Genomic DNA, 27,429 nt, shown 5'->3' on the forward strand with positions numbered 1-27,429 from the left:
CTAATGAAATTGTTGTAATTTATTTCGTATTTAAATAAATAGCATTAGCTGTATTTTTCAATTTCAACAATTACTATTGCCAAACACTTATAATTAAACGAGTACTTTAAATGCTACTCGCTAACAACTATTCGTAGAGATGCTCATTTTGGATAATTTGATTCGAAATTTTTAATCGAAAAAATGCGATCCTAATCTAATCCGAAAATTTAAAATTGAATTTTTCAAAGGAACAATTTATAAAATAAGTTTCGGATCGGAACATCGGATATTTCGGATTTTCAATCTTGAAAACGGATATTTTTCGATATTTCTATCTGATATCCGGAAATATTCAAGAAAATCTGAGAAAATTTCCATACCTAGGATATTTTTAAAATGAAAAATTCTGATTTTCTATCTGTTATGAAAATTTGCGAATATCCGATCCAAAGCTAAAAGTTAGCTAAATACTTTAGCTTCATTGTTTATAAAAAACAATGGGTAATTATTAGTTTTCTCACTTTGCACTATATTCTTTTCTATAAACAATGAAGCTAAAGTATTTAGCTAACTTTTAGCTAGTTAAATATTTGTGCTATAAGCCAGCAAGTGAGAGTATTATTGTAATATCAAATCTATTAGGTAGGGGTTAGGGCACGTTTTCTTCAAATTTATAAAAAAATTGAGGGTTGATTATGTCCAATCAAATGGTAAACATAGGGTGTAATAAGGCATGATCATATTTAGTCATATCTAATAAATTCAATTTAAATAGAATCATATCAATGACAAACAATAAAAGTATTTTTTGAAGGAAAGAAAACGGAGTTAAAGTGAGAGAAGATTAGATACATCATATACACTAAGAAATCAAACTAGCTAGGTGAAATAAAGGTGAAAACTAATATATAAGCGCCAATTCTCTTAAACTTATTTTGACTTATCCCTAAATACACCATTAACTAAGTTAATTTAGCCAAATAGATTCTTCTTATCAAACCATGGTCAATGTTTGTTTCTTTCCAAATGAAAGCATGGGGAACTATTACAACTATATACTCCATCTGTTTTATTTTAATCTACACACTTACACTTTTCACGTATGTCAATGCAAAACTTTGAGAACATATATCTTTAGTTTTGTATTTGTAAAAATTATAAAAGTATATGTTAATAAAATATATGTTATGATAAATCTAATAAGATCCCACATGACTACATTTTCATTCGCATATAAATCACAAAAGATGGTCAAAATAAAATTTATAAATAACGTAAAATATCAAAATGTAACAATTAAAGTGAAACAGATGGAATATCTTGCTTAAGGAATAAGGAGTACTACATTAGATATTATCCTTTCATTAGGAAAATGACATACAAAAATCAAGTTCCTCACCTTCCACAGCGCGTGGTGCTTGCATTTCTAAAGGTAAACACCCAAGTGGGAGGATTGAATTTTCTGTCAAGGTTCCTTCCCTTTTCCCTTGAATTTACTTCAAACAAAATTTTAAAATTCATTAAAATTTTAAAATTAAATTAAACCCTTTTTTCTCACTTATATTCTCCTTCATCTCTGCATATAAAAACTCCCTGCATCTTCTCACCTTATCTCTTACAACTATACTTCACTTAAAAAAAAAACACACACACACAAACATACAAAGAGAAACATATTTTTCCTCAAAAACACACACATAAAAATGCAAGTAATTAGCAAACTCGAACAACCCACTTCACCTACAAACTCAATTGATGATTTGATGCAAAATATCACCAAAATAATGAAACAAGGTCAAGAATCAGCTCAACAGATAAGAAGTTTCTTTCATGGAAAGCTAGGATTATTGAAAGTTGAGGATGATATAGTATGTGATGATAATAATCATCATCAAAATGATGTAAATCATCATTCATTGGTGACTTTAGAATCATTTGAAAAGTGTCTTAATTTGCTTAAAACTTATGATTTTGATCATCAGTGTTATGATCTTAACAGAAAGCGTAAAATTAGTCCCATTCATGATCTTAAATGCCCAAAGTCTGAGGAAATTAGTGGTGGAACACTTCCTAAAGAAAGAAGGGGAAGCTACAAAAGAAGGTAATTGGGCAGTTTTTATTTTTTCCTTTCTCAATTGAAAAAAATAACTAATTTTTAAAACTTTAGGGGTATTTTGGTCATTTGTTTACATTATTATACTCCATTTGTCTTGCAATATTTATTCTATTCTTTTTTTTAATATATACAAAAATATAATAATTATAGCATAGGTTGTGTTACCTGGATTTTTATACTCATATCTGTCATGGGGACATGGGCACATGTCTAAGTGGTGTTTGAGTCAGCTAATCTATGAAAATTTTCAATAATTTTGATCCAAAATGAAGTGTCCAAGTGTCTGTGTCCATGTGTCCATGTAAGTGTCAAGAATCTAATACGGAGGACACTTGAGGGAAAAACTTTGTCTACGCACTGAGTAATCTACCCACTAGAGATAGACATCAATAATAAGTGGAGTTCAACTCAGTAGAATTATTTATTTTTTAATTAATTGTCTATTTCTAATGGGTAGTCTACCCAGTGGGTAGATGTAGTGATCTCCGACACTTGAGGTGAATTGAATGGTCCATGTAACTAAATGTGATTCGAGATATTAATGTTTAAAATTTGTATTGAAAATCACATCAAATAATTAGGAGGGTGGATTGGGATAGCTTTGGGACAAATTTAGCATTTTCTATTTGGAATATATGTAATAATTTGAAAAAGGGAACTAAAGTTTTGTCATTACTCATTAATATGCAGGAGGACTGGCCAATCATGGACTGTAGAGGCTACAAATCTAACGGATGATGGTTATGCTTGGAGGAAATATGGGCAAAAAGAAATTCTCAACACAAAGTACCCAAGGTATATATTATACTTGATCTTTTAATATTAATTACTATCAATATGATGATCTAAATTAAGGACGTCACTTTTCCAATATTTGAGCACAAGAGAACTTTAATTAGTATATACCCACATTAGGAGTTTAATTAATCAAATTCATTGCAATTGGAAGCATAAGCTTAGGTGTTTATTTAATATGGTGTATGTGGAACTTGGATAATTTTATATTCAAATTATTATATGTAGTTGAAATTGTCCTTGCATCTGAATTTAAGTCGTTTGTCATATTCATTAGTGAAATTTTCTTAAGCGTTTTCTCCGTATTTTTTTGTTCTTCCTACTTTAACTGTGCATATATGTTTTGCGAATGCATTTTTTTGACCTTGATATCTTTGATTATATATTAGTAAAAATTATAATGATTGAATATTAATAAAGTTTTATTGAGACGTATCAAATAAGACTCCACATGACTATTTTCTCTAATTGTCATGAATAGTGCTAAGATTCCAAATAGAAAGAATAAAAAGTACAAAAGGAATTCAAGATTGGATTTTTATAATTCTATGTTTTTCTTTCGCTAACATGAAATCTCATAACCGCGAGTCGTACTATGGTCAAGTACTATTTAATTAAATCGATATCTCGTTAAAAGTTAAAATAATACATAATTAGTAAAAAAAACAAGTTTATGCAAATATCATTTACTCACTAATTGTTTTTTGTCCTCCTGATCATTTATGTCTTTTATTGGATATTAACATAAGATTTTCAATGTAATTATTATTCTAATTAAAATTAATTTGACATAATTGATGCAGGAATTACTATAGGTGCACACACAAGCATGATCAAGAATGCCAAGCAACCAAACAAGTCCAACAAATTTCAGAAAATCCCAACAAATACAACATCATATACCATGGTACTCACACATGCAAAAACCACCACAATAACTCTACAATCATAATGGAATCTCCAGAAGAAAATTCCTCTATCTTTTTGAGTTTTGAGACAAACAACTACACAACAGCCAAACATGGCCTTAACACTTCCTTATTCCCATCATCAAATACTAATACTACTACTATAAAACAAGAGTACACTTCCATCAAGGTAGACTCACCTTGTGGACCACATGATCTTGATCATCAATTATCTGGGACCCACAATCAGTATTCTTCATCATCTGATGTACCATCATGCTCTGATCTAACAAGCACAGGATTATCATCAACACCTGTTTCTGATCAAAGTGATGTAATCTCTTCAACTGAGATTTACTCCTCTACACCTACTTCATGTGATATAGGTCAAGATTATGCTCATCTTTTTTTTGAGGAGTATTATACTAATCTAGAAGAATTGTTTTCATATCCATGATCATCAAATTAAAGTTTAGTACTACTAGTAAATTTGAGGATATATATAATGTAAATTTAATTAAGCCACATTTTACATATATAGCTATATAGTTTTTTTTCCTCAATCATGTGACCTAATACAATGGAGTGGAGAAAAAATAAGGAGTATTTAGCTAGTATATTGTCTGTGTTAGCTAGTGTAATATATATTTGTCCCAATATATGTTTTGTTTAGTTGGTTAGGATTTGATGTACCCTTTTTTTGAGGTGCTATGTTACCTATTTTAAGGTTTTTTTCCATCAAATAGGGTAAAGTTAATAAAATTGCGATCATTTCTCTAGATATTATTGCACTTGTCATAGTTGTCTCAACTGGATATACTAGAGTAGAAGCCTATTAGTTATGTTGCTACTCTTGTACAATGATACTCACGACTTGGAACTAGAGATGGGCACGAGTCAAACTGGTCGTCCAAGGAAATTTTGTGTTGTGTCGGATTTGTGCCAATTTTTTTCAAAAGAAAAGCCTATCTAGAATTTGAACCACTTGTTATGTTGACAGACGGTCCTTAAAAATTTTATTTTTATCTTTTGTTGGTTGAAAATCAAGCTGGCATACATGCCATCCATTGTGTCCATGCAGAATTTAAAATTAGATGTCTATGCAAGGTCTCTAATCATGACTCTTATCCCATGTCAGGCCAAAGTCGAGTTGAGTTATGCTAGCCCTTGCGCTGAATCACGCCCAACTCTACTTGAGATCAAGTTTCCTCTACATATATATATATATATATATATTTCAATTCCTTATTCACTTTCTATATAACATCACATATATATTAGGCTCAAAGCTCTAAGATCTAAGTCAAATCCCGATTAACATTAATATGAGAATGTATGACCATCAATACAACTTACAAGAGAACCTAATCCAAGTTTGAAATCATTCTAAGGAGATTAGTAAAAGTCTAACTAATTCAACTTTTTCACTAATTCCATATTTGAGGATTGCATTATTTGTCACAGATAGTCTCAATAAATTTAAAATTTGCAAGCCTATTAAAACTTGAGTATCATGAGATGAGGACTTCCAAAAATGAAGTTCTTTGATTAATTAATCTATATTAGGAATTAGTTGAGCTTAGCTTGTTAAAATGAGTGTTGTTAATTTCTTTTCCCCTTATTTTTCAACATGGCTGTGTAACCATGTAGGTACACCGTCTCAAAAGATAATTAATACTTCATCCGTCTCAAAATATAGTTCCCGTATCATTTTGCAGTCTCCAAGAAGTACCTTTGACCTATGATATCTTTTATTTCTTATTAGTAAAAAATATAAAAGTTGATATTACGAATTTTACACATTGAGACGAATTTAACAAGACCCCTCATGAATATATTTATTTGTATATATTAGTAAGAATATTTAGTCAAAATTTTAAAATTTGACTCCCAAAATAAAATTGGAAACTATATTTTGAGACGGAGGGAGTACTAAAATAAACTACAGCAGGTGATAACAAATGTGATGACAACAAAATAGAGTTATTAGAAAATGTTTGCTTTGTTCTGATTGGCTAGGCACTCTTGAAATAGCATTGAAAACGTTAGTTTGTCATAAAAACGTTGTACAGTTGTAATCGTTAGAACAAAATATCGGAGCAAGCTAACCACAATGCACTTGTCACAAAACAAGACATGGAACATCTATTCACACAGATGACAGAACTAGTATTATAGTAAGCTCAGCTCTTTGTCTTTATACATAGGTGAGCTGAGCTTATTAGTGGGCGGCTGTTGAAAACAATAAACAAAGCTCAACAAACAGCATATCATAAAATACATACCCAATTCTGCAATCCTAGTTTTGTACTGGTCAACAGGTCAAGACTTAGGGATGGCAGTGGGGCGGGTCAAATAGGAGACCCGCCCCATCCCCGCCCAAGTGGGGCGGGGATGGGTCTAGGTTTGGTGGGGATGGGGCGGGGATGGGGATTAAAATCCTACCCGCAATGGGTGGTGGAGCGGGTGTGGATTTTATTCTATTCCCGCCCCATCCCCGCCCGCCCCGCACCATCCCCGCCCGCCCCGCTCCACCACCGCCCGCCTCACATATATATGATTAAAATTCTACTTATATACTTATATTATTAATAATTTTATCTTGAAAAATATAAATATGTGGGTATGACGCAGGTACGAAGTGGGTGCGGATACCCATGAGGGTGGTGGGGGTGGGGATGAAGTGGGTACGATGCGGGTATGAAGCGGGTGTGGGTACCCATGCGGGTGGTGGGGTGGGGATGATTATAAATAAATACTTGGTGGGGCGGGGATGGGTCTGGAATTTTCCCCCGCAATGGGTGGTGGGGCGGGGATGGGGATTGAAATTTTATGCGGGTGCGGGTGTGGAGGTACCATCCTCCGCACCCGCCCCGCCCAATTGCCATCCCTAGGTCAAGTGGTCATGGTCCATGGATCTATAAACCATCATCCAGTTCCAACTTCCAACTAATAATTTCTCACTTCATAAATCAAAAGATTATTTGTAAAATAGTTTTCTACCCAAAAATTTGGAGGATGTATATTAACGAAAATAAACATTAATTGAACGATAGAGAGTGTTTGTTATAAATTTTAATGAAATTTTAAGGGTTTTTTTTGTCAGAAAGGACCTAATAAAATACAAATTTTGTGGGGAAGGACCTAATAAATTTTTTTTTTGTCAAAAAGGACCTAATAAAATACTTCCGATTGTGAATAGGAACCACTTTATGAATTTTCGGCCAAATTTACTATTTACCGACGTTGACCTTTTTTTTTACCCCTAGTTGACTCTTTAATGTTTTGTTCCTATTTAAACTGACCTAAACATATTGAATTCTCACACTTTTCTCCCAACAGCGCAATCTCCATTGAAGGGAAGCATCAACCTATTCGATCTTATCCTGCAACCTTCATCAAATCCAAGGTATGTTTTGCTCTTCAAATTTTTCTCTCTCAATGTTTAAGGGTTTTTGAAATTTAGGGGTCCTATTATACGTTTTTCCCAAAATCGCAAATTAGGGTTCTTAATTTTACGGTAATTTCTCTTCTCCTCCTAATTTTACGGTAATAGAAACATAACATCAAAGGGTCAACTAAGGGTAAAAAAAAGGGTCAATGCCGGTAAATGGTAAATTTGGTCGGAAATTCATAAAGTGGTTCCAGTTCACAATCGGAAGTATTTTATTAGGTCCTTTTTGACAAAAAAAACTTTTTTAGGTCCTTCCCCACAAAACAGATCCTTTTTGACAAAAAAACCCAAATTTTAATGAAAAGTAAAGTACGGGTACATTAAATAGCACGTGTTAGGATGTTTTTATGATAGCCTTCTTAAGAAAAAAAAAGGTCATGATAAAAAATTAAATTAGCCACGAATTTATCCACGTCATCAGCAAATGACATTTACGGCTAATTATTATGGATGTAATCACATACTCTATGTTCCTAATATGTACATATAGTTGCATATACACGCGATGCGTGCATCGACAATTTGATTTAGGTATATCCAAATGGACAATGTTTTTTTTTAGCTAAAATTATTTTGGTTGTGATGTAAATTATTGAGGTTCTTTTGTGGATGTTATTATCTTTTTAAATTAAAGGTCAGGTCAATGATTTTTAACTATTCAATACCGTCACTGACAAATTTGGTCGATGATTTAATAATTTCTTTTCAGTGACTTTAGTATAGTTCTTTAACAACTATAAATGTTAATAAACCGTATTGTTTGAACTTTGAAAATATAAAATATTATGTTGTATCGATATATTGCTAACTTTTTTTTTGGTTGAAGATTCTAATTGATTTCGTGAATTGATTGTGTCAACCTAGTTTGTCAAGTTATTAATGGTATATAAAAAGATAACATCGTTTTAAATTATTAGAGGGTATTCTAGTCACTTCAAAGAAGGATACCACACCTCATCCCTTCCCTTATATAATAGAGATATATATAAAGCAATTTTTCACTTTTCAAAATTAGTTATGGGATATTTTCTAAATTACAATTATGAAACTAGAAAGAGGGGGAAAATTCTATTTATAAGGTCTTAACTCTTAAGTTGCCAGAAAAAATTAAAAGGTTGTTATATCTCCCCCAAAATGATATAAAAAAGGTTTATTACTACAATTCAGAACTATTATAATCTATACAAATATATTAAAAGGCGTTCCTATTAATCGCACATGGCACTCTCCTGAAGTTTATAATATACATGTTTATAATCTCAATCAAAAATATTAACAATGTGTAGTTACTAGGATTCGAACACATGACCTTTGAAATGAAATGTGAGAGTTTAACCACTAATCCATTACAATTTCAATTAATGTTCAATGTTCAATGTTTAATATTTCAAAGTAAAACATAATAAAATCTTATAATTATATGTAATTATAAAAGTATGTAGACAAGCTTTTTGATCTTTAACATTTTAATAAGTGATAACATTCTCTTATCCAAATTCCATTGAAATTGTTATATTTATCCCCAATTGCTTAGAATTTTTTTATGAACAACTTATCATGCCATAACATCCATTTTCTAATTTCGCAACAGACAAAATATTACGAAAAGCTAGCGGAACCAATTATGAAGTTTATGTTAATAATATATTTGATAATTGTAACTGATTCGAGACATCGTCCAGGTCAAAATACTAGTTTTAAAATTATAAACTAGCATGTGATGGGCCGAGCCGGATCCACACCAAAACTCAAACTAGGTGGGTGCATTTTCTATTTAAGCATTAAAGTATTATTCTTTATGACACGCTTGAATTTACATCCTATAATCGACCATCTAATTGTCATTTGTCACTTGTCACAAACGTTACTTTTTTTGAAGATCATCTTAATATTTAGGCGTAAGCTGCTGGTCCATTTGTGATGAAACATAAAGTATCACATCAAAAATTACTTTTTTAATAAGTTTCGTTGTTTCTATGCAGAATTTACTTTATATGTTGCTCAAATAATTCTTTTGATAAAGCGTAAGGACTTTGATCATATATTATGCAAGTATGCAATGCAAAGAAATGCTGAGGTAGTTTCATGGACAGTGCCTATGGTGAAAGTGAAAGAAGATAAAGTTGCCCTAACAAATACTTCATGGTCTCTTTGTCCAAAAAGAAAACAAAATAAAGAAACAAAAAAACATGATGGTAGACATAGAAAGAGAAATGGAATGTGACTGATAGTATTAGAATACATGGCATATACTAGTACAAACAAATCAGTCATTATCTTTTCATATTGGAAGCTACTTGGAAGCTGGAACCAGTTGGGTGAATAGATTTGAGATGTGAGAAAATTGGGAGAAATGGGTCCATTTAGAGTGCCTTTTCCTGATTTTCCAATATGTGGGGTGAAGTTGTTGGAAATTATAAACCGTTAATGGGCGTTTTCGGCAATATCTGTTGAGGTAGCTTTTAGTGTTTGGATTAAATCAAAATTGAAACAATCGACTAATCGTGACAAGTTGTGTTCAGTGAATTATTGTTTGGAGTAATTTTTTGTGTTTGAACTAGCGTTTTGGTAAAGCTATAAACATTAGCTTTTGGGGGTAGAAGTACCTTTTGAAGATTGAATATAGTTTGTTTTATATTTTTTTTAAAATTAATAGCTAGTTTTACCGAACACTAATTATTATAAAAGCTAGCTTCACAATAAATACAACAACTGACAGCTACTATTACAACAACAACTAGTACCGAACAGGCGCTATGTACAAAACAAGAGTAACAAAAATAACGAAATTTACAAGATCATATCACAAATAGAGATGTCATAACCCGTCTCAACCCGCAAAATCCACTTGATCTTGTGGCTAACCTAGTAATAATTTGAGTAAGCGGTGAAATGAAACCAACATGTATATGGTTTGATGTGAATCAACAATCAATTAGACCTGATACTTTAATTGAACTACGTTCGACTCAAAGAAAACCTGGCCCGTGGTGGGTCCAGAAATAAATTGACCTTAAACCACGAGAAACTTGATTTCAATACCCGACTTACTTAATTAGACCTAAGAATATCTAAAAGTCTAAAATCATATCAACCTACCTGTATAGTAATCGCGTGATCTATGAAACACATAGTTAGAGAATTAGCAAAAATTTGCAATCAATATCAAACATTATTTGAGCACAACTCCAGCTCTATCGCTTCAAGTTTGACACGAGTAGCCTATTTCGATGTCTTCACACGCGTCTTTTTAAGTGGTGGCCTTCACAATTTGATTAAATATTATAATTGTTTTGAACGAAAAATTGATGGAAAAAAACCTAAACCTTTTTTAATCCAAATCACCTTCTAAATCAGTATCAACTTGAAAGTAAAAAACTTATACCAACGATAAGAATCAAGAATCCATGTAAAAGAATGAAAAAAAAAAAAAAAAACTCACACAAATGGAGAGAACAAGACAAAGACAAGTATTAAATGAGGAAAATAACCCAAAAAAAGGGAAAGGGTAAAAACTTAATGAAATGTATGCCTTCTAATAGATTAGACTAAGACTGGTACAATACTGAAATTTAATGCCCCATGGTTAACAAATCTATCTTGCGACAAGTATATCTGGACTCAAAGGTTGGGCCTTGCCAAGATTTGCTCAGTACAATTTTGGTGATAATTGATTAAGTGACTCCGATGAAATTTGAGTTTGTCATGTAAAAGATCGTTTACTTTTCAATTACAATTAGGTAATGGTAAGCACAATATTAAAAAAAGAATTAGTCCAATGATAACTAGTTTAATTTCTTTCAGTGACTAGTTTAATACATTTATATTAAAATTAGACGGTCTCTTTTAATATTTTTTGTCAAAGTTTTGCAAGAGATTCATTCAAAACATTTAATTGCTTCTAAAATTTTTCTAAGAGCAAAATCAGTTAATGAGATCATAACAGTTAAATGTCTCCACCCCACTAAAACACCCACCTAAAGAATACCCCGTTATCTTATTTCACATTTACCTTTTCAATAAAATGACATTTAATAATCAAGCAACTACTTATAGTATAAAATGATGTATCATGATAAGCGTTAATACTATTAGTTTAAGAAATACTTCTTTTGTTCTAAAATAAGTGAAAAACTTATATCTGTTATGTGAAAGCTTTCCGATAGAAGTGTTGCACTTATTTCAAAACAGAGGAAATATATGTTTAATTTGACTGAAATTAGGCTATGTTCAGTTCACCTTATTTTTACTTATTTCAGATCTAATCAGATCAGATCAGATCAGATCAGAAAAAATAAGTTCAGATCAGATCAGTTCAGATCATGCTTATATTTAAAAATCATTATATCTTTCATTACAGATTAGTAAAAATTATAATAATTGAATATTAATAAAGTACTCATTGAGACGAATCAAACAAGACCCCACATGAATATATTTTTCTTATATATTGAGAAAAATCTAAAAGATAAGATCTTGTAATCAGATTAGTTCAGATCAGATCAGATCAGATCAGAAAAAATAAGTTCAGATCACATCAGATAAGTTCAGATCAGAAAATTTCAGGTGAACTAAACATAGCCTTAGTGTCATAAACTCATAATGATAAGTTCAGATTTGTCCTGCGAGTAATCTAGCTTATGCTTTTCCCTTCAAAAAAAAATAAAAATAAATCACTAGTACTACCTCTGTTTTTATTTAGTTGCAACATTTTGACTTTCACGCTTGCCAATGTACAATTTTAAATCGTTATTAAAGTAAAAAATTATAAAAATTTGATATTATGAAAGCTTACATCGAAACGAATCAAACAAGACCCCACATGACTATATTTTGTTTAACATATAAATCAATAAATGTGGTCAAATAAGAGAACATGAATAATGCAATTTGTCAAATGTTGCAACTAAAAGAGAACGGAGGTAGTATTAACTAAGTCTATTATGTTTATGAAATACTTGTACATCATGGTAAATGTTTAAGAACTTTGTAATCCTTTAAAAACCTGATTTCCAAATGGACCACTCAACACTACATCTTTAAAATAGATACACCATGGACTTTAGTAACATAATCAAGCCCATACAAAACCCAAAGCATACCCAAGGAAGAAATGAGCACAAAAACTGGGCCAATTAACCACAACATTAAAGGCAAACTAATACACAACATTCTGCTTCCTACAACTCCCATAAGAAACCCTCTTTCTAACACCACCTTGGTATGCCCACGGCTCATATATTCCCCTGATGCATTGATCAAGAAGTTGGCATCCACAAGGTAGCTAATGGCTATTGAGCTACACAAGAAGCTCGTCAGTAGGAAAACGAATGCCGAACCATATTTGAGGACGATGATCCGCCCTGTTTGAGTCCCGAAAAATGGAGTCGTAGCTAGAAGGTCACTGGCCTTATAGGCATTGTTGGCTAAGGCAGCTAAAGCAACGGTGCTTAGAATGGTTACTGTGGCTGTTAGTATAACTTCCATTAAGGTGTTCCTTAGGCTTTGAACTGCTAATACCTCCTTCTTATCATCACCCTGTTCCATTTATATCCGAAAATTAATACAAAAAATCATTTTACTTAAATCAACAACAATGAATATGATAGTAGAGTTCTTAGAGGGTCATGAGCCCTGCTGAATGCCCAGTTGTACTGATTATAATAGACTAAGAAGATTAAGAAAATGAAAATGAAAATTGTTCATTAGTAAACTGATCCCTTTCACAACCATGTTTAGAACTCTTTTTTAAACAGGCTCTCTCCACAATCAAGTCTTGATTCACCCCTGTTATTCATTATGTTATTTAGGTCGTGACTAGTTCATAATGGAAAGATTAGGTTTCCTTATAGACTTAAATAGGCAAAATATTAGGTCTAGCTATAAAGCAGCTTTGAAATTTATGTTTTTATGAAACTTCAACCATACATGGGAGTTATTAGATTTAAGTGTATCACACAACATGTTGCTAACTTGCTATATATATTTTTCAAAAGTTTGGTTAGGCAAACAATTAAAATGCGTTACAATCAGGGCCCTCATACAATATGTCCATAGCCCTTGAGATGTTGGAAGCAACAATCAGTACTCCATCTCTTATTTATCAACCGAAGTTTCTATATACCATCATCAATCCCTTAACCTACAAAATTTTGTTCCAAGCTATAGTATATGTATGACTACTGATAACACCATGTTCATTCGAAATTAGTTATCACATTATCAAACCTCTTCCAATTAAAAAACAAGTCATGCTTTTACAAGAAATACTCTTGTAACATTTGTAATACTTATCTTTTCCCCTTTATTAAAAAAATTCAACATAAACTCTATTATAAATTTTGAGGAGTATATTTGAAACATAATATTTTCCTCTTAAGTAAATACTATTAGGTGTCACAATTATCTATTGATTTAACATATATTCTTGAGAAAACTATTCATTTAACGTATTTAGTACGTGTATGTATGTTCGACTGTCGTTCATGTTTGTGTGGTGAAAACTGCTCGGACTCTTCATTTCACCTCAAGTACCCGTGTCGGATCCTCGACACTCAGACATGGGTTGGACACTTTGTTTTGGGCTAAAAAATAGAAAATATTCCAAAAAATAGCCGAGTCGCCGGACACTTAGACACGTACTCGTATCGGACATGGGTACCCGAGTTTGAGCAACATAGGTGAAAACTATAGGAAATTCTTAAGATTTAGCCATGCTAGTAAAAAAAAAGTTTACCTGTTTGATACCTTGTAACCATTCCCTTCTATTGAGAGTGTTGATTCCTATGGTGATAGAGGAGGGATTGTTCTTGAAGTTGTGCCATAGAAAGGCATGGTATCCCACACTTAGGAACAGACTCAAAGGAACCAAGATGGTATCCAAATAATTCGCCACTGCCATATTTTCAGGCCTAAAAGAAAATGTAAGACAACTTCTTTGGAGATCGAAGGTTAATTAATTAACTAGAACTCCTAAAAGATAAATGGTTTGGAAGTTTGGTGAGATGAGTATTGCTTAATAGTCCTACGAGTACTAAAGACAGTGGAGTCTTAGTCATGAAAGCAAATTAATTAAAGCTTTTATCTGATGGAAACCAATAATCCAATTGGCAAATGACACATTGTGGAACCCACACATAAAGATTACTAGTTCAAGCACATTACTTATTTCCACAATTTTTAAATTCTATGCACTATATATTTTTTAGTGGATTATATATTTTTTAGGATATGGATAATTATTTGTCTATATAGTTTATCAGGGTTTCATTACAACTTTGTTAATTCTAAATTACCAATTACCAGTAAAGTATGGTCATTTCAAATAACAGTCATCATAAAGTCTAGCTATGTGTTGCATTAAGGAGATATAACATTTTTGGCTTTTAGCCATACTTATGTTCATTTTATTTGCTTTTGCTTTTCATGGAAAGGAAGATGGAATGTTGAGTATTAGGTCATTTTGTCTCCTTTTCTTATTGGGAGTTGAGGAAATTAGGTTTTGTGTAATATTTATTGATACTCGAAGTATTATATTTTTAATGTTATATACTTATATTGTTGACAAAAAATATATAAGAATGTACTATATATTAACATTTTCTTATTTTTGAATTCACGATCGATATCTTCATACATATAATCAGAAAATTATTTAGGATTAACCATAATTTAACTCATAATTTTTCATTTTATATAAGTTACATTTGTAACGATGGATTTATTTCAGTATACGATCATAAAATTTGTTTAAATGAAAGAGATTACGAGAATACCAATTTAAATGAAAGAGAATACGAAAAAATTTACTTATACATGGAATTCAGCATATGATGATTTTGATACATAAGTTGAAGAATTATTTGCAGTTTAAGGTGGATCTCAACAACAATAGGACAACACTTATTTGAAACACAAGAGTATTCATTAATACAAATTCTTACCCCGTGTTACGTGTATTACAGTATTACTGAATAACTTTAATGGGATGGTTGATTATGCATATACGGGTTAGTAATAACCATCATCAAGGTACAACAAATTATTGTTGATGCATATGAGATTATGAGGGGTTACTTCTAAAGTCAAGCCATTATTTGAGCATGCGATACAACACACTGGAGATGCTTTTGCGAAGCATGCAACTCTTCATGCGCCAACTAATTTTCACATGATATGCATGAAGACATTGATAGATTAGGGAGCGTCAACATATACTTTCTACGGTTTTATTTTATTTGCATCATTTGTGTTTGCACAAAATTAAACCAAGGAGAGGAGAGAGGTAAAGAGAGGGAAAAGGGGGACTCATGTGATAGGAAGAGGTAGATTTATAATTTTCAAGAGTGGAAAATGATATTAACTCAATAACCCTAACTCCTATATTAACCCTAACCACCATACCAACCACCCCATCTCCCTCCACCAAATTCACCACCTCGGTTTCCTTTCACCAAAACGACCCCAACCCGCCACCTAGCCCAATTAACTAACATGCCACCCTTCACCTTTTTTTCTCTTTCCTCGCATAAACCTAGCACCATACCACCATCATCAAAAGCCACGCCCAGTAATTCCGGCGCATATCTTTGATAAACTTGTCGGTGTCTCTTCATCTTCAATCTCTTAATGTTATTGTTAGAAATAGAGAGATAAGGAAAGAGATTTAGGAAAGTCCATTACCGCACACACGTACAAATCCTAAATCCTTCCTTACCTCCATCATTTGTAGCAACTTTCTTTCTCCATCTTCTTCACCTTCAACCTCTCGATTTCCCCGCAACTTTGATTTCACACAAAACGAATGAAGGATCCTCCTATAAAGTCCTCGAACGATAGCTTTGTTGGAATTACTGATCTTAGGTTGAACTTTTGGTGGTGATGGTGGAGAAAGGGTTATGATCTTAGCTAGAATGCATAACTCTTATTCTAATAGTGGTGAGTAGGGGTGTGCACCGGTCCAGGACCGGACCAAAACCGGCTAAGATCGGTAGACCGGAATCCGGGATTCTCTTGGACCGGGACTGTACCGGAAAAATTCCGGTCCGATCCGGTCCAGGACCTCTGTATCAATCTTCTCAAAGCCTTTAATACACGGTTTCTCAAAGCCTTCAATTTTGGTTGTTTTTGGGATATTTTTGGATATCTCTGGGCCTGGCCATATTTTCTCCCGAAACGTTCCTTGGAAAATCGAAGTGACTTGTAACGTTGCGTGGGTGTTTGGCACTGTTAGTGTTGCCTCGGAGAACCTTTAAACACCCCATTTAATCATTTCTCGTGAAACCTAAAACTGTCGTAAAATGAACGTAAAGCCATAAACCTATTCGATTCAAGCCACATGACTCCTTTCCAATGACCTTACATGCCCCTAGGAATCATCCCGTGGTATTCGGAGCTCGAGCCCCGAAAAAGTCCGAAATCATGTATTATAACCTTCAATTTTGGCTGTTTTTGGGACATTTTTGGACTTCTTCAAGCCTGGTCATATTTTCTTCCGAAAGGTTCCAAGGTAAGCCGACGCGACTAGTAACGTTGCGCGGGTGCTTGGCACCATTTGTGTTGCCTCGAAAAGCCTTCAAACACTCCATGTGTTCTTTTCTCGCGAAGCCTAAAACTGCCTCAAAATGAACGTAAAGACATCCACATATTCGATCCAAGCCACATTACTCCTTTTTAATGACCTCCCATGCCCCTAGGAGGCATCCCATGGTGTTCGAAGATCGGGCCACAAGAAAGGTCCGAAAGCGTGTATTATAACCTTCAATTTTGGTTGTTTTTGGGATATTTTTTTTATTTCTCTGGATCTGGTCATATTTTCTCTCGAAACATTCCTAGGAGTGCCAACGTGACTTGTAACGTTGCTCGGGGTGCTTGGCATAATTTGCATTGCCTCGAAAAACCTCTGAATACCCCATTTGTTCATTTCTCGTGAAACCCAAAATATCCTCGAAACGAACGTGAATGCATAAACCTATGCGTTCCAAGCCACATGACTCCTTTACAATGACCTTCCATTCCCCTAGGAGTCATCCCGTGGTCTTCGGAGCTCGGGCCCCGAAAAAGTCCGAAAGCGTGTATTATAACCTTCAATTTTGGCTGTTTTAGGACATTTTTGGACTCCTCCGGGCCTGGTCATATTTTCTCCCGAAAAAATTCTATGAGTATCGACGTGACTTGTAACGTTGTAGAGATGCTTGGCACCATATGCATTTCCTCGAAAAGCTTCTGAAAACCCCATTTTTCATATCTCGTGAAACCAAAAATAGCATCGAAATGAACTTAAAGACATCCACATATTGCTTCCAATCCACATGACTCCTTTCCAATGTCCTCCCATGTCCTTAGGATGCATCTTGTGGGGTTCAAATCTCGGGTCCCGAGAAATACTGAAAGCGTGTATTATAACCTTCAATTTTGGCTGTTTTTGGGACATTTTTGGACTTCTCCGGGCCTGACCATATTTTATCCTAATAAATTCCTAGGAAAGCCGACGTCACTCGTAGAGTTGTGCAGGTGCTTGGCACCATTAGTGTTGCCTCCAAAAGCCTTTAAACACCCCATTTGTTCATTTCTTGTGAAACCTAAAACTGCCTCGAAATTAACGTAAATGCATTCACATATACGTTCCAAGCCACATGACTCCTTTCCAATGACCTCCCATTTCCTTGGAGTCATCCCGTAGCGTTCGAAGCTCGGGCCTCGGGGATGTCCGAAAACGTGTATTATAACCTTCAATTTTGGTTGTTTTTTTGGACATTTTTTAACTTCTCTGAGCCTGATCATATTTTCTCCCGAAACATTCCTAGGAGTCCGAAGTGACTTTTAATGTTTCTCGGGTGCTTGGCACAATTTGCATTGCCTCGAAAAGCCTCTCAACACCTCATTTGTTCATTTCTCGTGAAACCCAAAATTGACTCGAAATGAATGTAATGGCATCCACATATTCGTTCCATGCCACATGACTCATTTCCATTGACCTCCCATGCCCCTAGGAGTCATCCCGTGGCGGTCAGAGCTCTGGCCCGAAAAAGTCCGAAAGCGTGTATTTTTGGACCTTCATTTTTGGCTATTTTTGGGACATTTTTGGACTTTTTCGGGACTGGTCATAATTTCTCCCGAAACGTTCCTAGGAAAGCTGACGTGAATTGTAACGTTGCGCGGGTGCTTGGCACCATTTGTGTTGCCTCGAAAAGCCTCTAAACACCCCCATTTGTTCTTTTCTCGTGAAGTCTAAAACTGTCTCGAAATGAACGTAAAGTCATCATACATATTCGATCCAAGCCACATTATAACTTTTCAATGACCTCTCATACCCTAGGAGGCATTCCGTGTTGTTTGAAGCTCGGGCCTTGGAGAAATCCGAAGGCGTGTATAATAACCCTTCAATTTTGCCTGTTTTGGGACATATGTGACTACTCCGCACTTGGTTGTATTTTGTCCTGAAAAATTCCTAGAAGTGCCGACGTGACTTGTAATGTTGCACGGGTGCTTGGCACAATTTGCATTGCCTCGAAAAGTTTCTGAACACCCTATTTGTTCATTTCTCGTGAAACCCAAATTTGCCTCGAAATGAACGTAAAGACATCCACATATTCGTTTTCAAGCCACATGACTTCTTTCCAATGCTCTCCCATGTCCCTAAGAGGCATCTCGTGGCGTTCGGAGCTCAGACCATGGGAAAGTCGAAAGCGTGTATTATAACCTTCAATTTTGGTTGTTTTTGCAACATTTTTGTATTTCTCTGGATTTGGTCATATTTTCTCCCGAAACATTCCTAGACTACTGACGTGACTTGTAACGTTGTACGGGTGTTTGGCTTCATTTGCATTGTCTTGAAAAGTATCTAAATACCCCATTTATTCATATTTGGTGAAACCCAAAATTGTCTCGAAATGAACGTAAAGGCATCCACATATTCGTTCCAAGCCACATGACTCATTTCCAATGACGTCTCATGTCTCCTTTCGTGATTTATTGTTATCATTGTATTTCCAGGAGTTTTTTTTTTTATGTTTTGTTTTGGTTGAAATTAGCTTTGTAATATAGAAAGGAAAGGGGAGGTAAAACAGTATCTTCAAATAGGGACACCATAGTTGTCCCCTTGCCTTATATAATAGAAATATGTTTACAATTTTGTTTTGGTGTTAGATATTTAGGGTTTTTGATTTTATTTTTCGTGTGGGCGTTATATATGGATCAAAAACCTCTAAATATAAATGTCTACCACATATAAGTATTTGTGTCTCTCCAAAATAAAGAAGAATAGCACCAATCTTATACACTATTTACATGTTTTTGGGGGGAGAGTCAGTCTAGCTATAGAGGTCAACGCTTGAGAGTAGGAGATATAAGGAAATCCCTACTCCCAAGCACAAGTAAGTCGTGGAGTTCGAACTTGTAACCTCAAAGTCACCAGGTGAGTTCCCCACCTCCTCCACCAAACAAGCTTGGTAAAATGTGTGCTATAAAACTTAAACATGGTAAAAAGAAAGATATTTTCCTCCTAATTAAAAACAGAAAACTATTCTCCACCTTTACAAATGAAACACTGAAAAATAGAAATGTTTTTCAGGAAAAAGGTGATGTGCAACAAACACATTACAGCCAACTTCAATACATTCAAGGGCAGTTTATAGTTGCGTACAAAGCAAAATAGTTGGTAGTATTAAAGTAGAAAATCGTGCATGCTTCAACACCAAGCTTGAGGATCAAATGCACCACAGAATCAGCTAGTTCTCTTTTCATAGCTTTTAGTTACAGTAATCACATGATTTCACAAGAAAGCTTTACCAGTTTTCCTTAATACTTATGCTAAGCTGGTCATCTTTCCCGTATGTACAACAACAACAACATCCCCCCCCCCCCAACCCCAAGTATCAGTCAGAATGAGTCAAAATTATGGTGCAGCAGATAAGAGAAACCATTGCTGCTCCATCTACTCTCGCTTGTCCTCCTCTAGCTCCTCCCTAACCCCAACAAACACGTGTTCTGTTGTGCTCGGAACTTTTCTCTCTTTCAACTCGAGCTTGCTTGCCATATCAGCGGCAATCTTCACTCCACTACTTGTTAGCGAGACACCCTCTTCATCTAAGTCATCGCCTGACTCTGCGAAATAGGCATACCTAAAAGCAAAGAGAGAAGTTGATTAGATGGTTTAGGTCATGAGTTATGACACCTTCCCTGAGGCAAGAACCAGAATGTGTGATGCTGTATAGATAACTTTTCAACTGGCACCAAATTGCGATGACCATATAAGCAGTGCCCAAATAAGCAGGCAAAGAACAAAGAAAAAAGAACGAGAGTCTGATCATGGAATCATAAATGAACCTTACTCAAATTGCAGCTTTGGACATGGAATTTTCCGAATAGAAGATTTATACTACACAGATACAAATCATGCAGAATTTCAATTGATTGATGCCTTGCTAAAGAATCCACATTACTAAAAACATATTGGCCAATTGAATGCTTATCTTATCCAAATTGTTTGCTAATTTTGAGAAACCCTTTGAACCGAATTACAGACAATTTTGCACTTAGATATAGGTAAATATAGACAGCTTGTCTCCTCCTATTACAGGAACACTAACCGTAATATGATATAACTGGGATGCAAGTGAGACCAAAGTATCAACACGGAGGGAGGACTTGGAGAAACCGTGGGGGGGACAATAGAATCCAATTTCAGCTATCTGTGATAATCAAATTATTCAAAAGGCTCTATTTCATACACAATATTCGAGTTTCTGCTCAACATCTTGTCAGTGATGCAATGAAGTAAAGGAAAAGAATAAGCAGATCATATTTTTCCTTGTTTCCATCACTTCTTGCTTTATCTACTCCATCACTAAAAGAATTCAGTAAACTTATGACACGCTTAACCATACACACACTGACACAAGTCTTCATCTGTTAACGCACACACAAGTCTTCATCTGTTCCCAACAACAGAGTTTCCTTCCCAATACATATCACGGATCATCACCTACCCACGTGTCAGCATTGCAGAATAGAAATATCAACACTCATAACTAGCTCTCTAGAGAGACACCATTGACATTGGGAACAAATTCAACAGATTTACACAAAACTAAGTGCTACATACCTTGTAGGATTGCGAGAAGGAGTCCAGAGTATACATATTACTACTAAAAGAGAGTACGCAAGCACAGCCCAAAAGGCGGGAATGATCCATGAAATTCGCCAGAGCTCACTCAAAGGATCAGTTGCATTGAAATACAACTACAGAAAAAGAACGTCATAAGAAATAAGGTAGAAACCAATATCTTTGTTTCAATTAGTACGGATAAGACAGGAGAACAAGTAAAATAGATACCTCATAACCTATCCAAGCAATTGATAGAACCACAAATATCGCAAGGGAATTTGTGAATTTCCGGTACAGCTCCAATTTGGCCATGCTTCTACGAATCTGAATAAATAAATAAAATATTAAGATGAAGCCCAAGCATCTTATGTTACCCACAAGCATTGAAACATCAATATTTGATGAAAAGACAACAAAGACAGCTTATACATATATTGCACTTTCATCTCTACCTTCTATGAAGGTTACTTGGAACCTCCCCCCCCCCCCCCTGGTGGTTGCACACTGACAGACATGGTATTTAGAAGAGCTTTTGATGTTGAAATAATACAATTGCCCAGAAAAAGGAAATCAATTAGAAGTACAAATTGTACCTGAAGCTTCTCCAGAGTGTTCGAAAGAGAGGAAAAGATCCACAAAATGAAGCATGTGTCCATAAACACAACAGGCAACACCAGAACTAATTTTGTTTTCCCAGAGAAATCATTAATGTTGCCCAAGTGTTCATACAGTTCAAGTGCTTCTGAAGCAAGAAAGTAAACAGCCCCAAAAAGCAGAACCTTTGACGTAATAGCCCCTAAAGTTGGTTTCACCACACCATATCCCATGGAAACAACCAGAAGGAGAAGACGGGAGAGAGTCTTTTTTACTGCAGTGAAGGTTACTGCCCACATAGTGACCCCCATTGGTCTAATACCAGTTGCATTCAAATTTGAATAGTCAAAGTACCATAACGCCATTTCAAGCATACCAAGGGAAATCACTGCTGTAATGTGATAATGCAGTTGTATAATATCTTTCCAGAACTGCACAAACCGCAGTAACCAACCCAGTCCTAGCAAGAGGTATGCTAATGACATGAAGCCATAAAACTTCATCAAAGGAGTCATTTTCCCAGGCAAATAACCATCCGGATTCTTCCATACTGTTCTTCCACTTATTGTGGTACCCTTCAGTGCCGGATCACAGTACATAAAATACAAATAATACATTCCTGTGCTGTTAATGTCAACAGATTTGAGAGGCATCGAGGCCTTATCATTCTTTGCTTCAAAGAAGATCTTGATACGTTGAGGCCATTCACGGTTTTCCGGATTGGGATGGATAATAACCTCTCCCACTTTGCAATGCCCCTCACTTGCAAGGGTGTGGTTGCAACAGATAGCATCAGTTTTAAGGTACGTGCCACCAATCCTTTCTCGGTCTTTCACCTCAACAATGATAGCTTCCACCGTACCAGTATATTGCTGCCATTCATTCTGCTTCTCAGCAGACTCCTTTGTTCTCGTCAAAATGATGGACTCAAATCTGCAAAGCCAACAATCCACAATAAGAAACCAAAGGCAGTATCTTTAATCTCGAACACAAAAGCCAATAGCGACTACTATTACCAAAAATGCAAAACATGCAGAATCTCAATAGATCCATCAACTCCACAACTAAAAAATTGCAAAGAAAGTAACAAATTTATTTAACTCCCACAATCTGTCTAGTAGGAACATCACTATTTTAGCCCTCCCTAGAATAACAAACTATCTTCCACATCAAGTTAAACATTTCACTTTCTCATATAAGCCCAATATGACTCTTAATTGAGAACTTGAAAAAAAGAATACCTTGTGGGGAGGCAGACAAATTAATTATACTACTTAGAGGATAATCTTGACGTTTTAACATTTACATAACTAAGATCAGTGATCAAATGTGACCTACCCTTATACAGGGACCGAGGCGCTTCTAACTATCAGTAAATAGACTGGAGCCTCATTACCACATATCAAAATTCTTGCATCTTCCCCTTTGCCTATTCTATTTTCCCTCTAATCCCATATTTCAAATAAGAGCTTCATCATATGAAAAAGGAGAACCACCAAACACCTCCTCGCTAAATGGGAGACATTCTAACACATACAAGCTGAATTATTATTCGAAATATTCGAATCTTCATTGCAGAAGTAATCTCAGCCTAAATGCTAGTATTCATCAGATGAAATTTTCCAATTAGTTTCGAAATATTCACAAAATCAACTGCACAAAAAAACAACCAAAGAGGCAAATGACATGGATTCACCGCCATGAAAAGCACCAAAGAAATCACTATAATGTGAATTATTATTCGCCTTTATATAACACATATAATAACAGAAATTCCAAAAATCAGTGAATGAAAATTTCGTTGTAATCACTACAATTGCAATTCTAGTTACATATGCGAGAAAGATCAATCAAACAATTTGCGATGATGAATACGATGATCAAATGATCAGTAATTAACAGAAAAAATGTTAAAAATTATACCTGATAAAAGACCTTCCTTGGTAACTTTTCTCGGAAGAAGAAGAGTGATCGTAAACTTTAGAAGCGTAGAGACCTTCACTTCCGCCATGGAAGAAAAAGGCATTAGACTGAGGAATGAAATCTTCATTTTTGTAATCGTGAATTGAACCTTCAATTTGTTCGATTGAATTAAAGAAGAAGATGGTGAAGATTGTAAACCCTAACAAAAACCCTAACCGTACTTTCGTCGGAAATTCTCTCTCCTCCATTGTTGATTTTAATTTTTCTCTCTCATAAAAAGGGGAAAGGATTAACAGTGACGAAAAAAAGGTACTAACCCGAGATGATAAAAGACGACAACCAAGGACGTGGCACTCTGATATATTTTTTTTAAAGTATTTAACTTAATTAATAAAAATTCACTTCGATTTAGACAAATTCATTTCAATCAGTTCAGATCATTTCAGCTCAGTTCAGTTTAAACAAATTCATTTCATTTCAGTTCAGTTCAAACTAATTCAAACCAAAAGAATAGAGCCTTAGTACTATACTAGTAGTAGTATTGCCAGAGTTGACCGTCCGCCGCCGTATCATATATGTGCATCTTCTCCGAGTTCATGCATTATACATCAAAATGTACCATGCATTCAAAACTCTCCTTCTTACTATATTTTGTCATTTATATGATTTCAAATAAGCAATTAACAAAATAATACTAGTTTTGGGTGTAAAAGCCTAAGAATAGTTTCATACTCTATCATTATTCAACCAAAAAATTAAGCTAGTAATTAAAGCCCAAAAAATAGTTTTATACGGTATTATATTCTTTCTTCTCTTTATATTTTGTTTTCCCTTTTGCTTGGGTTTATGTCTCGCGCATTTTGTGATTGACTTTAACCATAAAAGATAAAATTAATTTTATTGAATAATGTGTATAGGGAAAATTGATTTTGAAGCGACTATTACCTAGATACAAATGTCATGTTATTTCATTCTACCTATGTTTTTTAGTTGACCCATTTTCCTTGGGCATACATGTCAATGCACTACTTAAAACCTCTATATCTCTAATTATCAATAAGCAAAAATTACCAAAAATTGATATTATGAAAAAATACATTTAGATAAATCTAACAAGATACACATGACTACATTTTTCCTTTAAGTACAAATTACAAAAAATAATCAAAATTACGTATATAAATAGTATCAAAAGTCAAAACATATCATCTAAAAGAACGGATGAAGTATAAGATTGTTGACCTCGAAAAAGCAGTCTCCAAAATCATGAAGTACTAGTTTAATTACAAAAGACTTACCCGAGACATGACACATGAGTGCAAACTTGAGGGTTTGGGCGTCGTGCATTTGCCAAAGATACGCTTTGCTATGTCGTCCAACTACATAGTCAACAGCGCTCCGCTTGGTCTGCAACGGTATCCGCTACCATTGTGCGTGCAACCACTGCTGGTAGTGGTACTACGTTATTTGCCTCCTCTATCATCCCTCTTGTTTCAACTTTTGGTTTCATAAATATTTGCCAAAGAACTAAAGAAGTAGTAAAATATGTTTGCTTCATGGAGTTTAATGATTCTATGTTGTTTTTTAGATCGAATGTCAAAGAGCATCTATTGACTAATTAGTGGGCCTAGTGGCTCTTGTTAGTCTTGTAGTCACTATTAGGGTAAATTTTTTTTAATATTGGGCTTATCATTATCTAATCTATACAAATATATTAAAAGGCGTGCTTCATAGGGAGTTTTAGCTCATGTATCCGTGTACAATAAATTTTTTTAGAAATTGCTTAGTATAGAGTTTGATTCCGAGACCTTAAGTACATATACTAAAGTTTCAACCACTAAGGGTCTGTTTTCTTCGGCATAAAACAGCTGAACTGAACTGAACTTATTGGAGCTGAACTGAACTGAACTGGACTTATTGGAGCTGAACTGAACTGAACTGAACGGAATTGAATTGAAATAAATTGAATTAAATTAAATATAATAAATATATAAATAATATTTTAAACAATAATAATATGAATATTAAATAATAATTATAATGATAAGTAATAATAATGAATAATAATAATAATAGTATTTTGGATATTTTTAAATGATAGTTATAGATAAATAATATTAATAATCATAAATTAATTATAATAATAATAATAATTAATGATAATAATGATAATTAATAATAGTTATTTTATATTATTTGTATTAATATATTAATACTTGATGATGATATATAATAACAATAATATCTAAGAAGTAAATTAATATTACTATTTTAATAATTAGAATTAATAATATAAAAATATTTAGTAATAATAATAATGATTGGGTTGGACCGCGAAAATTACATCATAAACCGTCTTGACGCGATTTGATTGATTTATGGGCTAAAAAAAGTGGGTTTATTTGTGCTTTGACCTAAACCATGTTCCTCCTAATAATAATAGTAATAATAATGAGTAAAGCTATAATAAACAAAATAATATATAGAAACAACAACAATAATAATAATAATACTTAATAGTAATGATATATATTTAAATAATAATAATAATAATAATAATGATAATAATGATAATAATAATAAGAGTAATTAGTAAAATAAATTATACCAACATAATAATAATATTCAACAAAATGGTTATAAAAGAATTGAGCTGAACTGAACTGAACTAAACTGAACTAAACTGAACTGATTAGAGCTGAACTGAACTGAAAATAAGCCGAGGAGAACATGCCCTAAGTTAAGTTGTATTTAGTGTTATTATCATAAAGTATTACTATATTGATAAATGAATTTTTTTCTTACCCGGGGCATAGCTCGGACCTAATAACTAGTTTTTAATTTAAAAGTCGGTGGTCTCTTATAAGACAAACTTGTTTGTTTTTTATTGTATTTGATTATATATTTTTCTTTTGAAGGAAAGGAGCTAGTGATGCTAAATTAAGGTAGCATGGCATGGAGCACAAAAATCACGATTAAGGTAAAATGGCAATTTTCCAGAAGTCCTTAAAACAGGTAGCTATTGAATAGATATCTAGTGATGGTATATTACTTGCTTAAACAACCCTTTTTTGGGGACAAATGGAGCATGCACATAATTAGTAATATACAGTTAAAAAGTACTGTAATTGCTCACAGACAGAGTCCTATATGTAGAATGAGTATTTATTAATACCTTAACTCGATCATCAAATTTACACAAGCTGAAAAAAGGATAGATGTATATATATGTGTACAACTTGGAGTAAGGAGTATGGATTAATTATAATTAACTGTCAAGTTATAAAGTTTAATGAGGCAAATGTTAAGGAATTGAGTGAGTGAAAAACAACGATCTATCTATACTAATATATTAAAAGGCGTTCTTAAGAACGTACATGTGCTCCATATCATTATCCGTCATTCAAAAACATTATATCCACGTCTTTCTCATATAGTAAAAAACAAATTATTGAGGTGAAAATCTGAACCCACAACCTTAAGTATGAAAGAAAGAGATCCAACTATTACTCCACCATATATACCATTATTGCTTTTTCAATCAATACTA

General features: G+C 33.9%; 3 protein-coding genes across 3 annotated transcripts; 1 reads left to right on the forward strand and 2 right to left on the reverse strand.

Annotated features, from left to right (window-relative positions):
- Positions 1-1,592: 1,592 nt before the first annotated feature.
- LOC104898144 (probable WRKY transcription factor 46) lies at positions 1,593-4,582 on the forward strand. The gene is made up of 3 exons (XM_010685173.4): positions 1,593-2,083; positions 2,789-2,893; positions 3,697-4,582. The coding sequence occupies exons 1-3, from the start codon at positions 1,686-1,688 to the stop codon at positions 4,256-4,258; spliced, it is 1,065 nt and encodes a 354-aa protein (XP_010683475.2). The 5' UTR covers positions 1,593-1,685; the 3' UTR covers positions 4,259-4,582.
- Positions 4,583-12,153: 7,571 nt separating this feature from the next.
- LOC104898146 (hypothetical protein) lies at positions 12,154-14,260 on the reverse strand. The gene is made up of 2 exons (XM_010685174.4): positions 13,992-14,260; positions 12,154-12,793 (listed from the first exon to the last, which is right to left on the reverse strand). Exons 1-2 carry the CDS (start codon positions 14,154-14,156, stop codon positions 12,287-12,289), a joined length of 672 nt encoding a protein of 223 aa, XP_010683476.1. The 5' UTR covers positions 14,157-14,260; the 3' UTR covers positions 12,154-12,286.
- A 5,558-nt stretch (positions 14,261-19,818) lies between these two features.
- Positions 19,819-24,189, reverse strand: LOC104898147 (uncharacterized). The gene is made up of 5 exons (XM_010685175.4): positions 23,880-24,189; positions 21,956-22,889; positions 21,591-21,686; positions 21,360-21,496; positions 19,819-20,376 (listed from the first exon to the last, which is right to left on the reverse strand). The coding sequence occupies exons 1-5, from the start codon at positions 24,125-24,127 to the stop codon at positions 20,190-20,192; spliced, it is 1,602 nt and encodes a 533-aa protein (XP_010683477.1). The 5' UTR covers positions 24,128-24,189; the 3' UTR covers positions 19,819-20,189.
- Positions 24,190-27,429: the final 3,240 nt, after the last annotated feature.

Source organism: Beta vulgaris, chromosome 7 (assembly GCF_026745355.1).
Source record: "Beta vulgaris subsp. vulgaris cultivar EL10 chromosome 7, EL10.2, whole genome shotgun sequence".
Lineage (NCBI taxonomy): Eukaryota > Viridiplantae > Streptophyta > Magnoliopsida > Caryophyllales > Amaranthaceae > Beta > Beta vulgaris.